Raw genomic sequence first — 16,041 nt, forward strand, 5'->3', positions numbered from 1 at the left:
AATTATGTTTTAATTACATAAAAAAAAAATCAACTACCTATTCCTTATATTTTTGACTTATTTGTTTCAACAAATTAGTTATAAACTAAATTATAACTTTAGGCTCCCTTAAATTCTTATCTGTAATTGCAAACCATAAAATACTGGGCATGCTTGCATTGTCCAGAAGGGTAAATTTGTTAATACATATATATTTGAGGCCATAATGCAGAGCTTGATAACAGAGTACAAGATAACCCTCGTTTTATATAATCATTCACAAGATTCATAATATGCTGAAGGGTAATGTTGTGTGAAACCAGCTCTTATGATTTATTCCTTAGCGACTTTAGTCCACTTTAGTCAAGAATATCCTAACAAACATTTTCCCCGCACGCTACACTGCATCAATACAAACAAATATCATACTATAGTTACAATTGTATAATTAGCAATGAAGTGCATGCACTATAATATGTTCCAAGTCTCATAATTAATATATATGCACATTATATATTTGTTTGATATAGTGCCATTTGTGATAATAATTATAATACCATTGTATAGTGCTCGTTTCAATATTGATTGTATTATAATATATTTCCCCTTATTGTATATGCCACAGGGAAATAAAGATAAAAAGTATTTTGTGTGCTATGTATGTGTGGATCAAAAGATTAATCAATTAACCATTTGCTTTTTACCTGCATGATAGCATGTCAAGTGTGGAACATGTGAAATAAGTGGTTTAGAGAAAGTACATCCTATTATAATCAAGCAAAACATCACTTTCAACAATTTATTTCACTGAAACTTAACAGGAAATGGAACAAGTTATGGAAAACTATGTGAGATGGGAGATTAGATGCAAAGGAAGTTTTAGTTTTCAACAAACTCAACTATGGGGAGTGACACAGGCTTGGGAGGCAAAACTGAATAAGGAAAATAAATCAAAACTGCAGCATATAGAAATGAAAAACCTGAAAGCAGTTATGGAGTGGGAGTTTCCTTTGGTAGTGAGAGTGGTGTAATCTAAGTCTATTATTTGTTCTTTTGCTGATAAAAGAAAGAAATTGTATTTCAACTACAATATGTCACAGGCAAGGAGTAGATGCAACGGATTGGTGCCCAACTCAAAACTAGAATCAACTACAATATCTTGTGAGTGGAAAAGCATCATGCAAATGTAACACTAATTTCGTTCACCACCATAAATAACCAGAGAAAAATAAAGATAGGATTGAAGAAGAATACGTAACTATTTTTTTAAAATATTTTCTGTTTTGTATATGTTTTTGAGAACTTCTAATACTTTGTTTATATATAATTCTTTTTCTTTCGATAATAAAATCTTGGAGCTATAATAACCCCAGTATTTTCACCTAGCAACCCTAATTCTTAAGTCATAAAGTAGCATTTGCACAATTGTTAAGAACACTAACTTCAATTTAACCTAGCATCTGAGTAATTTTCAGAACGGAAAGGGTAATTTACCTGACTCTTTGTCTAAGTTTTTGAATGCCCATGCGTTGGCCTGACGATACGCCGCCTCCTCCTCCGGCGTATAATCGCTAACGACGCCGAAGAAATCCCGCGCAAACTCAGCGCTCTTGTGCTTGATGAAGTTTGCAATTGCCCTGGATATCACATCCATTAAATGACTCATGTTGAGATAGTTAGCAGTGAGGTACAGTTCCTTCATCTGGTCAGGGGTCAGCTTCGCCATGAACTTTTCGTCGAACTTTCTCAATGCAATCGGGTTGCTGCCAACACGGCTCCGCTTCGCCCGGAATTCGAGGATCCTGCCCAGTTCACAGCTGGTTAGGTTTTGCAGAGGAATGGTGACGCCGGGGCTGGCTCCAGTGGCATCGATCACAGACTGCACCGTTTCCATCTCCTTCACGACGGAGGCTTCCACATAGTAGATGATGCCTTCAGAAGTTTTTAGCTTAACCGTCGGTTCTTCTTCTTCTTCCTTCATGATTGTAAGCTTCTTGAGTTCTTCAATGGGAGGCTCACTCGCTTCTCCTTTGCTCATTTTGTGCGTTTCCAATTCCTCTGCGCTCTTCACCGTTGCCGTCGTGGATGATTCATTTTTTTCAGCCATTTCCGTCTTGGATAATTCAGTTTTTTCTGCCATTGTCACATAGAAAAACAAACATGAGAAAGATCTTCTTTATAGGAGTCGAAAGTACAAGAAAATGACAGAAATTTTTACCTCTGAAATTGAACCGAACAAATGCATTTTTATAGGAGGAGAAACCGGACACACTATTCATTATTTCAATTGAATTTAAATTTTATTTAATCATTTAATGCTTAAATTTAAATTTTTTAATATATTAATTACAAGTTCCTTTAATTATTTTCAAGTTTATTTAATTTTTTATATTTCTGTACTATTTTAATATTTTTAATATTTTATCTATTTTTATATATTTTTAGTTTTATAGATATAATTTCTGCACTATTTTATTATTTGTTAGGTTACATTTAAATTTTTTATATACTAAAAATTAAAAAAATAAAAGTATAAATTTTTCATATATATAAAAATTATATCATTAAAAAAAATTATTTAATAAAAATTAATTTAAAAAAATAGTAATTAATTATTATATTAACTAAATCCGATACTATTTTATAAGCTATAAAAACATTGGTATTTAAAGTAGTTTTTATTATAAATAAAAAATTATAAACTGATTTTTAAATTGGTATCTAATTAATTACCTAGGTTTTATCTACCAACTATATTTAGTTACCAATTACTTTAGATTTTATACTTTGTATGTAAAATATTGATAGCTAATTAAATATCAATTTAGAATAGAAACTGTATTAAATATTAATAATATTTTATTTTATAAAATAGTATCTAATTTAAAAATATAGTAATTAATTTTTTTTATATTTAAAATTAACTTTTATTTAATGTTTTTCTAGTACATTATAAAAATTGTAAAAAAGCATTCATATGGTAGATAAAAAATAATTAGTTTAAATTGACAAATAAAATGTAATTTATGAAATAAATAAAAATTTAAATTTATTAATACTCATTAAATAAAATAGTTTTCATAAAATGACTAATTCAAATTAAAAAAAAAAAACATATACAACTTTAAAAAATAAATATAACATTAAATTTTTAAAAAAAAGTTATAAGTACATAATAATATATTTTTACATAGAATTTTTTTTTATTTGTATGATAAGTTTATATAATTAGATGTTATTTTATATTTATCAATTAGATTACCAAGTTTTATATACTATAAAAAAAATTATTAAATAGCAATTAATTTAAAGATATAAAATAATTAGTGATCAATATTGATTAAGTTAGATATTATTTTATAAACTTAAAACTTATTTGGTATCTAAAATAGTTTCTATTATTAATATAAATTTAAAAAATAACCTTTAAATTGATATCAAGCATTAAACTACTCAGATTTTAGTTACTAATTACTTTAGATTCTAAATTAGTCTTTAATTATAAACAAGTGATTAATTTCCAATCTTGCAGTCTAATGACAATTGGTAATTTTTAATCCAAATAAAGTCCAAATTGCAATCCATAAATTAATAAAAAAAAACATATAAAAATTAAAAATACCAAACATAAGAAGTAATAATTAAAATATAATAGCAGTCAATGTGTTAATGAAAGAAGGTACAAATATTATGTGAATATTACATAATTGGGAAAAAAAGTTTTCAATTTAATAGATATAATGTTTTCCAAAGTATAAGACTAAGTGAGCAATGGGAAGTATATGTAAGAAAAAATAAGAATAGTTAAAATGAAATGAAAGTTATATTTACATAACAATATAAGGAAATAAAAATATAGAACACAATGAGCAAGTAATTTAACTTACACTGGTCATCAAGGAAGGGAGTGATCACCAAAGTCTTCGGCATACTACTGGGGTGAACTTGACTAGTACCTGATGAAATGTCTGCAACATGTCTTTTCGTCATCATGACTAATTGTTGTTACATCAACCTCATTATGTCCTCCAACTCTTTGATTATGGCATTTTCTCAAAAGGGTTTTGAATGTAGACTCGTTTAGTCCTTGCCTGAATGTAGACATATCATATTTGAATTTAATAAATCAAGAGAGTGGAAAAAAACCTATTTATGAATTTCTCCTCAATATCATTCCAATTATTCAAGATTTAATTAAGGTAGGATTTAAGTCACTATTTTGCCTTGCAAGCTAATGAGAAAGGGGATAATCTTAATTACACTGATTCCATATCCCTTTCTTCAAATCCCATGGTACCTATCAATTCATAGAAAGTGGATAAATGGGTATAGGTATATCCTCATGATCCATTCCTGTCGATTTATGACTACTTATTAAGCTTTAAAATGTTGGTTTCATCTTTAATGATCTTGTTGCAGTGGACATGGCTATGCTTAAAAATATTTTGGTCCTTGTTGAATAGCCTAGTCTACCAACTTCATTTTTTCTATTTTCAGTCATTTCTTCAATTTGGATTATGTGGGATTGAGAGTTAGGTGAGGTTGGGGAGGTTGGATCTGATCTTTTTTCTGAATCTCCTTTCTTTGTTTGAGCTTCTTTCTTTCAAATCTCAAAAATTTCTCAATGTTCTACTCAAACAACAAATCTTTTGAAAAGGAGTTGCCTCTTGTTACCATGCAAGTGCAATTAAAGTGATTCTTTTCCACACAAAAAAAACTGAAAATTAATAAAAAAAAATGAAAAGGGTTAGTGGTTAGAAAAGTTAGTATAATCTAAGAAAAGTAATATGTGATTTGGAGATGATTTACATGTAATATTTATAAATAGCAACTATAAATAATAATAATAATAATAATAATAATAATAATAATAATAATAATAATTAGATGGAGAGGTGAAGTCTTAGACAAATCATTGAAACAAGGAAATAACAATAGAGCACAAATGTTGGGAAAGACATAGCTTTGTGCTTTTTTCTTTGTTATTGTTATTTATAAATGCAATGTTTTATTCAAAATCCATGTTCCTTGGTTAGCCAAACCAAGTCGATTCCTCGTGCAAGGTTATATAGAGCAATAAGTCACTTTTATGACTTATCTCCGCATTAGTATGAAATAATTCACCATAGTCTCAGCTCCACGCTCTACGACCATTGAATCATATGACTGGCTAGATAGGATCCATAAACATGAAATCACCATGCCCTATGGACAATCAATGGTCATTCCTCACCATTGAGCATTAAGTACACTACCAGACCCAAAGAATTTGAATATAAAAGAGAAACATGCATCTATAAACAACAATAATTTTGAAATATCACATAGTCATTCAATCTCAACAATATAGATTTAGCAACTCATGATAAGATCTTACAATAATAGTTTAGGATGAGAAGCGAAACACAACAAACACGGATCCTTGAATGTTGTTGATAGCTTGGGTTCAAGTTTTCCTTCTCTAAAGATTGGCCTTCACTTCTTTTGAGGTTTTGGCCTTGTATATTGATTGATTCAGAAGTTTAGACTCTTTGAGTCTAATCCGACAGAACCTCTATATATAAACCTCTTTTCGAATCTCACTTGATCCTCTTATCCTTTGTGTTTCTCCATCTCTTAATACCTCTCTTAATGTCTCTCGATTTCTCGAGACCTCTCGATGTTTTGAACGTTACTCCAAGGTCCCTATTTATAGATTTTAAAATAAAAATTTAGTCAAAAGGATAAATAATTGTTCAGTGAAATGTCCTTCTCAAAATTTTAGCTATTTTAATTTATTAGATGTTTTTTGGAAAAGAATAAAAAAATTGGGAAAATATTTTCAAAATAACTACATGTAGAAATGACTTAAAAAGGCATTAAATCATAAGTGACAAACTACATGATTCTCATATTTAACAAAATTTCCTTTAAAAACTAAAATTAAAAATGCTTAACCTTGTGCTTGGATAGCGCACTCATATTTAACAAAATTTCCTTTAAAAACTAAAATTAAAAATGCTTAACCTTGTGCTTGGATAGCGCATTAGGAAATTGAAATCCTAGAATTTCATTAGAGTAATTGGATTACTTACAATAAAAGAATTTCAAATTTTATCTAAAAGTAAGAATTTAAAACTCTTCATATTCTTAAATTCATATTTTGGTCTATGTAGTTTGGGTTGACTTGGGCCTAGGTAGACTTGGTCCAACCTAATGTGAGATCAACCTAACTTAGTTTGACATTGCCCCAGCCCGAGACCTTGGCCCAACACAAAACCAATTTGACTTGGTTAAACCTAGCCTAATTTGTCTCGATCCCACCTAGGTTGAATCCCAACCTAAACAATGGCTCGAGTTGGACCCAACCGAACTTGACTCAGCATGGGCCTAAGCAAACTCAACTGAACATGATCTCGCCCTAACTTGGCTTGACTAGGACTTGGTTCAGCTCCACCTGACTTGAACCACGCCAACTCAGCTTAACCAAGCATAAGTCGACTAGCCTCGATCGGACCCAAGACAACTCGTCTTGACTGTGCCCAAGCTGACTCGACTCGATTGGGCCAAGGCTGACTCGACTAGACCAAGTTCAGACCGACTTGGCTTAATCGGAGCTTGACTTAACCTGGTCTTGATCAGCCTAGGCATGCCCTGGTCTTAATCAAACTAGGACACGCCTAGGCCTAGTCCAACTCAGCTGAACATGGGTCAATCCCAACTCAGATGAACGTGGACCCACCCTTACTGAGTGAATGTGGGTTTTTCCTTACTCAGCTCAACCTGAGCCTATGCTAACTCACCTCCACCTTGGCCTAGGTTGACTTGACTCAACTAGGCTCGGGCTGACACAACTCGACCGGGCTCGGGTTGACTTAACTCTACATGTGCTTCGGTAGGCTCGACTTAACCTTGTCTTTATCGGGCTAGGCCTAACCTAGTCTTGATCAGACTAGGACCAACCTCAACTAGCCCAACTCGACTGAACATGGGTCACCCCGACTCAGATGAACATGGATCCCCTCCAACTCAACTGAATGTAGGCTTGCCTGACTCGACTCAACCGAGCATGGGTTGACTTGGCTCAACTTGGGTCCAAGAGGAGTCGACTCAATCTTGTCTTGACCGGACTAGGACCGACCTAGGCCTAGCCCAACTCGGCTGAACGTGGAACGACACAAATGAACATTGACCTGCCCCAACCTGATTAAATGTGGGCTTTCCTCGATTGGGCTCAACCTGAGGTGGCTCAACCTAAACTGGCTCGACCTAGACTCAGGCTGACTCAATTCAACCTAGACTCGAGCCAACTCAGCTCGACCTTGGCTCGGGACGACTCAACTCAACCTTGGCTCAGTCCACTCAATTTTACCTTGATTAGGTTTGAATCAGCTCAACTTGGGTCCAGTCAGCTTGACCTGGCCTGGACCAACCCAGATCAACCTAGTATGGGCCTACTCGACTCAACTTGGTCCAAACGAACTCGAAACCTAAGCTTAGGTCAATTAGGCTTGACTCTGACCCGAGCTGACTCAACTCAACCTTGTATTAATCTAACCTGATGTTATCCTACCTAGGTCTGACCCGATCTAACATATCAAAACTTGAAAATAATTTGGTTAACATAAATTGAGAAAAAGTTTTGCAAATATAAAATTAAAAAAAAAACTTGAAGCACTTTGAAATATAACATCAATCAAGATCTATTACAAAATATTATCAATATTGATATTATTTGAATTTTTAACAATTATTTAATATTTAAATGATTTTTTTGAAGTTGGTGGTAACTTAAATATTTTTTTATCTAAACAAAAGAATTAAAATTCACTAAATTTAAATTATATTTTTCAAATAAGACATTTAAAAAATGAAAAAAAATGAGATCAATCCGAATTCAATTAATTTGAATGTCTTAAAAATGGTAAAATTTCCTATCTAAGTTAAAGAAATTATTTTACTTAATGACTTTCTTGTGAAACATATGTTAACTAACATTCAGAGAACAAAACTTCTAGGTTTCAGGAATTGGTTGGTGTTGGAATCTATTGGTGGGACGTAGGTATTGAAATCTACTTTGGCTATGCTTGATAAAGGTAACAAACTTTTAGCGTATTCAACAATGTTTATTGATTGAGGATGTCACTAAAAATCAGGTTGGAGGGACTAATTTGATTGATGGACTACAATTTCAAAGACACTATTTTCCATATTTTAAAAACCTAGTTGACAATATCTCACATACTTTCATAAATGAATTCGATGGTTTAATTAAGATATCTTTCTAAAGGCATAGTTAAAAGGCAAATTGAGCTAAAATATCGTAAATCAACTTTTAATAAATATTTCAATCAACTTTGTTTAAGATCTTTAGATTCTTTATAAGGAGAATAGAGGCAAAACTTCCACAAGCTTCCACAGGGATATCTATTGTGGTACAGTAACTTGAAACAATGATTAAACCTTTTTCATAATTTCTTTAGTTGACTATGACCTAGCACTATTATCTCTCAAATAATTCATACACTTTCATTAGTGGGAAATGAATTATTTGAACAATCCTTATCTACCTTTTTGGCAGCATTAAACAGCTGCAAAACAAGTGGGCAAGCGCTATATAAAGCATGCAAAATTAACCCAATCACTTAATTATTTATCTATTATTATAGTAAATAAAAGTTGAGGCATGAATTTTTTAACTTTTATCATTTATACAGATAACTAAATTTAATACACTTTTACTCTTTAGTTCAATGTTCTTTTAGCATTCCTTTTAACAGTGCTTAAGTTTATACGTAAATGTAAATGAACAACTTCAACCACTCCCAACTTTATCTTTATGTCAGATTTAATAGCTTTTACTTTGTTACCATTGTTACAATAAAACATATTAACAATGGGACAGAGAAAATATGGGAAATGCATGTTCAAAAGGACAGAGAAAAACAAGAAAATATAACAGTGACACTGGTCTTTGGGTTGAAAGTAGTCTGTTTTTTATAGAAATGCTACATATTAGAAAATATTTTGAAGACAAAGCCAAACACAGTTATCCAAAGTTACAACTCAAGAAGAAAATCAACCCTCACTAGAGTTGCTTACAAGTACTTTGCATCTTAATTTGGGAGAGCTGAAATTGTAGAAATATATATGCTTGACAATTAACTTTTGTTCTTATAAGAGTAATTTTGTTGAGTACACATTTTTGAAAAAGATTCGCTTTTGCATAGCTTTACTCAATATATACAGTCTTTTAGTAAATGGATTTGGATACCCCAACTACCCCATTATTAATATTTTTTTTATTAAAACTAATAATAAAACATATTAACTTTTTAATAAGTTAAAAAACTATAACTTAGTACCTTTTATATTATTACTGTAAAAGCTTTAAATCATAATTAAATGTATGACTTTTAAGATAACAACTACAAAAAACTAAAAAAATTAACATATATAACAATTAAAATAATAGCATTTTTTATATTATCATGCATATATTATGCTCTAAAAACTATATGATAATCAAAGTTTCAAGAAGATCAATGGAAATCATGTCATTGAAGAAGGTCTTCCAAAGGTTGTGATGCTTCTTTCATGTATATTGTACCTATTTTCAGACATTGATGTTAAACTTTAGATCATTTATATTTATTTCTCTTATTCAAAAAAATTATTCTGAGTATAAAAATAATGTTTGATCAAGTGGATGTAGATTTAATGCATAAAACTAGAAGGAAGACATCAATTTCGAAAAAAAAAAACATTAATAATTATTTTTTAAAATCTTCCACGTTACTAATATGTACAATTTATAACAGGGTATAGATGTAAGTATATCTATAAAAGGCAATATTAATTTAGAATGCATGAGTTAGCATATATATTGCAAAATTCAATATATATGTAACAATATCCTTTATTTAAAATAAGGTAAGGAAATGAATGAATAAATGTTTGCCATATATTTTAACCTTTATTAGAGAAATTCCTTATTATATTTGTTTGGTTTTAAACTTAAAAAGGATGAGGAAAGTTTATTTCCATTTTTACCAAAAGAAAGGATGAGGAGACATATTAGAAATGTAGTGTGAGATCTTTTATTTCTTTTTGAAAATTATATTCTAACAATAAAGTCAAAGAAAAAGTTTTGTGCTTTCAGGTTATTTAAATCATTTAATCATTCAGTGTTGTTATTAAACTTTATTTAATTTCACTTGAGTCTCAAATTCTTTTTATCACAAAAAACATATCAAGCAATCCACAAACTACGGTTTTTTATATTATTGAGATCCAAAGGACACTACATTTTAGTATTTCTTTGTGTGAGAAGTGGAAAATGTGTATTAATACTAATTTTGATTATATAGCTATTGCATGTAAAGTTTTCAATTTTCAATTTTTTGTTTTTAGTAAAAAAAAAAAGGATTGACGAAAAAGTTTACAACCTTACCTAGTATAAGAAAGCCAAAAATATAAATAGATTTCATAGGGTGTAAGCTAGCTTTCTTCTAACTTTTATCTTTTATTATGTCCTGTATACATCAACTGTCAAGTCTTCAACATACACAATTGACATGAAAGAACTAGATATTCTGATTGCATATTCCATTTTCAAGGGTGGAAAAAGTTATTTTGACTAATTATATGTGGATACTATTTTATTTTTATAGTGATGTTCATATGTAAATAAAATATATGATGCTCATAATTTGTATGTAAAAACTTTAAAATATATACACATATAACATAACATGTTTGAAAGATTGTTTTGTTTGTGTAGTGTGTGCATTGCAACGGTTTTGATACTAAAAGAATGTTAAACTTTGTAAACATGAGTATATAAGTATGAATGTGGATTTTTTCTAATATTTTCTCAAATTTTGGTACTCCGTATATAAATACATTAAGATGGTTAGTTAAATTCAAGTAGACTAATCCTTTTATGTCTAATATATTATACCAAGAACATAACAAGATACAAAGTTGTCAAACTTAACACCAGAGACAGGATATAACTAACATGGTTTTGCATAACAAAGTGCTATACTGAAATGTATACACCTACCAATCAAGATTATCTATAATCCCCATTGCCACATCACAGATATGCTTCAAACCATCTTCTCTACGAGCAAGATCCAGAGGATAAGTCAAACCAGGGTACAGTTTGAAAGCGTTGTGACAAGCATTTGGGTAGTCTTTGGCAGCAGTTATGTGCATGTAAGCATAGTCATAAGCCTCATTAAGCAAATCCTGCACTGAAGCTTGGAGAGCATCACCAGCATATGTGTACTTATCTGCACACTCCTTGATGACCCTTTTCAAGGTTGTGTTGTTGGAGGGGCTAAGCAACTTGGAAGACAAATAGGAAGAAGTGGAAGTGGCATTGGTCATTCCAATCCCGATCATAATGACAGCTAGGCCCTTAGGATCTGCGTTTGGACTACTTGGATCGGATTTGAGGGAAGAGAAGCATAGATTGTAGTACTTGGTGTTCTTGCAAGTTCTCTTGATCAGAGTGGCATCTCCATTCACACAAGCATGTTGATGAGGGTATGCTAGAAAGAGGAGAAACAGGAAGAAGATCTTAGAAGCCATATAGAGTATGGAAGGGTCTTGCTATCTTGAGATTTTCTGAGGGGGAGGGGTGAAAAGAGAGGAGACAATTCATATACAGAAAAGTGGGGCAATAAAGTCAAGAAGTAGAGTTATATGATTCCTTTCTTCTTAAGATCTTATTTAGATCTGCTTTGTCTTGTGTTTTCATGATTACATGTATACTTTACTTTAATCTTTAGGTTTGTAAGGGTAAGGGTATGTGAAATTATCACAATATTTTATATATTGCATATAACAGATGTACAGGGTTTGATCAAGAGTCACGTGATAAGCTCTGTTCGTGAAAGAATCTCTTTGGAAATTATTTTTTGCTTTTAAGTATTTTTTGGGGGGATAGCCTTAAGTTGTCAAAACTAGTTGGTTTTTTCTTCTTGTATTTACTAAACTCTTGATAGATTCAAGGCTTTATTTGGAAGGTAGAAAGTATGGTACTCATAATGTTATGTTGTCTGCTAGCAAACATTTTATAGCCTAGAGTCACGGGTCATAAACCAACAAGAAATTTAGACTCTCAATCCAATATAAGCATGGTCTCAAATGTTCCTGCTCTGGCAATTCATAGTGGATTGGTCACTGCAGAAGCTTTAGCTTCCAATTATTGGGTTCTTTTTACAGAAGTAAAAAGTAACAACTTTTGTGTTTAGTGACTCAACTTTATTGAAAGTTAAATTTTCAATCCTGCATTGTTATTAGCATTCTAGAGATTTTTAGTAGACTGTTCCAACTTAAGATTATCAACTTCAATCCCAGCAATACATCAGTAGTTTGTTTTATTCTGTATAAACACGATATTTACATGAGTACTGAACTTCCCCCATGAAATTTAAAGCAAACTTATGAAGATTGTTTCGTTACAATGACCACAGCTAAAGACATAATCAATTATATTTTATTTACTTATTTTCCGACTATCAAAGTAGTTGTTTGAATAATTCTATGCAGTCATGCGGATTATGCAACGCAGGCCCTCCCCTTTAAGCATATATTCAAAGGCTTTGTTGATTTCCGAAAAAGGTACTTCATGGGTGATAAATTTCTCCAGTTCAAGTTCCTGTCACATTTGAAACAATAAAGAAGAAAAGGAGTAAGTTTCCAAGTCAGGAGCAGTTACAAAAGGTTGACATGAAGTATCAGAAGAAAAACAAACGGAAGTTTCCCACTGAAAAGCTATGAGAAAAGGTTGACAATACATATATTTTAGTGTCTAAATCCAACAACAGTGCCATTTAGTCAACGAAAGCTACTTTTCACAAAGAAATTGCTATGCACTGTTTTTCCAGCATGCTTTGACTAAAGAAACTCTCATGTGTAGTCATTAACCACAATGACAAGGTATGAAGAAAAGGTTGAAATTACCGAGATTGATCAGGTGACAGTGTGGCATGTAACATGTTCACATGATTAAGATGGTTTCCAATCACAGAAAAACCAATAACCATAACAATCTCGAATCTCAACTAATGTGTGGATGCATATTAAATATAAGTGAGTCACTAGTTTCAAATTCAAACAAACAATGATAAAACATATAAGTGAACTCATCTTATCTTATAAGTTACTAGTTTTATAAGGTTGAGTTTTAACTTAAATTCTACTAAGAATCTTCCTAAATGATGTACCCACTGACCTTATTCATGTACATCTCCACCACTGATGGGAGGTCAGAACGTGGTTTATAGTTGCCAAAGAAAGTACCCTTGAGAGTCTTTTCGTTTAGGATATTAATTGGATGAGTTCTGAAAGCATCGTCTTTATTTGGCACACCAACAAGTACAGCTATACCCCATCCCTAAAGAGTTATACAGAGGAAGTCAGAATGAGAATTTAGGACTTAGCATTTGAAGACATCCATTGATACACTGCAGTTAAAATCATGGAAAAATCAAATGACTTGAGAAGAAGCTTGAGGAACATTACATCGTGCACACATTCAAATGCTGAGATCATAGCACCGACACTGCCAGTACACTCAACACTTCGGTCCACTCCCCCGTCAGTTATTTCAGCAATCACCTGAAATGAATTAAAGAGATTCAAGTAAGCGTAAAAGATGTGTATAATTTCATGACTGGTCAGTTAATAGTTGGTGACAAACCTCTTGAACTGGCTTGTCATAATCTTTTGGATTCACAAACTCAGTAACTCCAAACTTCTTAGCTGTAGACCAGAATAAGCACATTCAGAACAGAATCAATGCAGAGTTATTTAAAGTTCTTGATGTATCAGGATCCTGAATAGCAAGCTGATTAAGGTGTTTATGAACATATCTGGAGAAATAGTTTAACTACGCATATATTTAACAAATTCTTATTAAAAGTGATGTGAGTCTATCAAGCTTATCAGAATAAGCTAAAAGGAGATTTCAGAAATATGATGAGCATCTTCCATGAGTTCAAATAAACTCTTCCTAGTGCGTATGTAATGTAAGCGCATGTGTGTGCGGGTACAAGGTTTTTTAACTGTTACTCACCTTCAGTAAATCTCTTGGAATTCAAGTCAACCCCAATTATCCTGGAAGCTCCAGCAAGTCTAGCTCCCTCGGCAGCCTACAGAAAATGTAAAAGCAAAAACAGTTACTGAGCAGTGATAGATGCACCAAAATTTCCTTTTATTGGGAAGAGGCAAGGCAACTCACAGCAAGCCCCACTGCTCCCAATCCAAATATAGCTACTGATGAACCTTTTCTTGGTTTTGCAACATTCAGTGTAGCACCAAGACCTTCAATAACAAAACCAATGATATACTTAATTGAAAGAGAAAGTCTACAATTGACTAAAAGAGCAGAATGTAGTTATTCTAACCTGTTGAGATTCCACAGCTCAGAACACAAACTTTGTCAAGTGGGGCAGTGGGGTTGATCTTGGCAACACAGCCAACATGGACTACAGTGTATTCACTGAAAGTGGAGGTTCCAACAAAGTGGTATATTGGTTGTCCTTTGATTGAAAACCTTGACTTGCCATCATTCAGCATCACTCCACGGTCAGTATTAATCCTAAGGAGGTCACACATGTTACTTTCCTCTGATTTGCAGTGATCACACTCCTTGCACTCCCCTGTGAAGACTGGAAGCACATGATCACCAGGCTTGAGATCTATCACACCCTCACCAACACTTTCCACGATTCTGAAAGCAAAGAAAAAAACAAGGTTTAAAACATAAGATATATACAATCAAATTTGAGATTAAGAAAGATGCTGTTGTTTTATAAATGGAAATTGTGCATACCCTCCTGCTTCATGACCAAATATCCGTGGAAATAGAGGTGTCTGTCCCTGTAAAACATCCAATCTAACAATTTCAGCATATGTTCAGTTATACTTACAGAACTACTATGATTTAGAAATTAGAACCATTGATTACCTTGGCTTCCCAGAAGTAGACATCAGTATGGCAGAGTGAGGTGAACAAGATCTTCAGACGAACTTCATTAGCCTGTGGTGGAGCTACCTCAACTTCCTCTATCACCAGCGGTTTTCCGGCTTCCCATGCCACCGCAGCTGCAATGTAGTACTATTAATCAACTCATGTATGATCAAGGTTATAAGTTAAAGTCTTAGGGATGAGTAGCCTTTTTAAGTAACCACTTATGTGAGAGCGCTACCACTTTGCCATAAGAGAGGAAAACATATTATTTAATCACTAAAAGTTACAAAAAAGGAACATATTATGTGTATTAAGAAGAAGCAGATAAGACAAATGCATGCAACGCAATTAAAGAAAGTTGATGGTTGCATGGCTCAACACGAACAACTGGGCAAGCATATGAGGAAAACACATTGGAAGACTCATAATTAGGGAAAAAAGTGGAAAAAGAAAATCACAAGACTCATAAGATTTTTAATTGTTGGTTATACTCTTCACTGTAGTATCTAAAGTAAACACTCCACAAATAACTCTTAGTATAGGCATGCAATCTGGGAAAGCAATGAATGGATATCTTAGTTAGACCATTTGCGCAGTAAAAACTAAAGCAATAAATAAAATAAAACAATTGCAATGCAACAGGTACAGTTGTAAATATGCAGTTACCTTTGCACTTTATGACCTTTCCAGCAGTACTTGAAGCCATTTTCTTTGCTTTTAAACTCCTTGATTGACTTTTTGATCAGTAATCACTTGCACAGAACACACAAGTACTTTTCTTTTTCAATGTACAGAAACGGGTTGGTTTCTGTGGAATATATATAGTGCACCAATGAAGAAGAATTGTCATCTCCGAGGTTTAAAATTATCAAAACAGTAGGAGAAAGAAAAACCATGGAATCCACTGGTTTTGGTTCCCTTGACTAACAACAAAAGTTTACAAACAGCGGCGCCTTTGGTCTTTCTAATTCTAATGTCTGGTTTCTGGTGGTTGAACTTATGTATGATATAATAACAAACCAAATTGCAGATATCCTACAACTTGTGAAACCTCACTTCTAAAGGCTTCAATTCAATAGGAACTGAACAAGTCA

At 32.4% G+C, this 16,041-nt stretch overlaps 3 protein-coding genes across 3 annotated transcripts; all 3 read right to left on the bottom strand.

Annotated features, from left to right (window-relative positions):
* Window positions 1–133: 133 nt before the first annotated feature.
* On the bottom strand, window positions 134–2,180 carry LOC137821737 (SKP1-like protein 14). Its single transcript, XM_068626473.1, has 2 exons — window positions 1,474–2,180; window positions 134–381 (listed from the first exon to the last, which is right to left on the bottom strand). The coding sequence occupies exons 1-2, from the start codon at window positions 2,117–2,119 to the stop codon at window positions 377–379; spliced, it is 651 nt and encodes a 216-aa protein (XP_068482574.1). The 5' UTR covers window positions 2,120–2,180; the 3' UTR covers window positions 134–376.
* An 8,697-nt stretch (window positions 2,181–10,877) lies between these two features.
* LOC137821891 (cell wall / vacuolar inhibitor of fructosidase 2) lies at window positions 10,878–11,875 on the bottom strand. The gene has a single exon (XM_068626685.1). It carries the CDS (start codon window positions 11,557–11,559, stop codon window positions 11,023–11,025), a length of 537 nt encoding a protein of 178 aa, XP_068482786.1. The 5' UTR covers window positions 11,560–11,875; the 3' UTR covers window positions 10,878–11,022.
* A 444-nt stretch (window positions 11,876–12,319) lies between these two features.
* Window positions 12,320–16,040, bottom strand: LOC137821890 (alcohol dehydrogenase). Its single transcript, XM_068626684.1, has 10 exons — window positions 15,614–16,040; window positions 14,945–15,081; window positions 14,810–14,856; window positions 14,382–14,707; window positions 14,216–14,298; window positions 14,051–14,126; window positions 13,676–13,737; window positions 13,498–13,593; window positions 13,208–13,369; window positions 12,320–12,631 (listed from the first exon to the last, which is right to left on the bottom strand). Exons 1-10 carry the CDS (start codon window positions 15,651–15,653, stop codon window positions 12,515–12,517), a joined length of 1,146 nt encoding a protein of 381 aa, XP_068482785.1. The 5' UTR covers window positions 15,654–16,040; the 3' UTR covers window positions 12,320–12,514.
* Between the last annotated feature and the right edge of the window lies 1 nt (window position 16,041).

Source organism: Phaseolus vulgaris, chromosome 9 (genome assembly GCF_000499845.2).
Source record: "Phaseolus vulgaris cultivar G19833 chromosome 9, P. vulgaris v2.0, whole genome shotgun sequence".
NCBI lineage: Eukaryota > Viridiplantae > Streptophyta > Magnoliopsida > Fabales > Fabaceae > Phaseolus > Phaseolus vulgaris.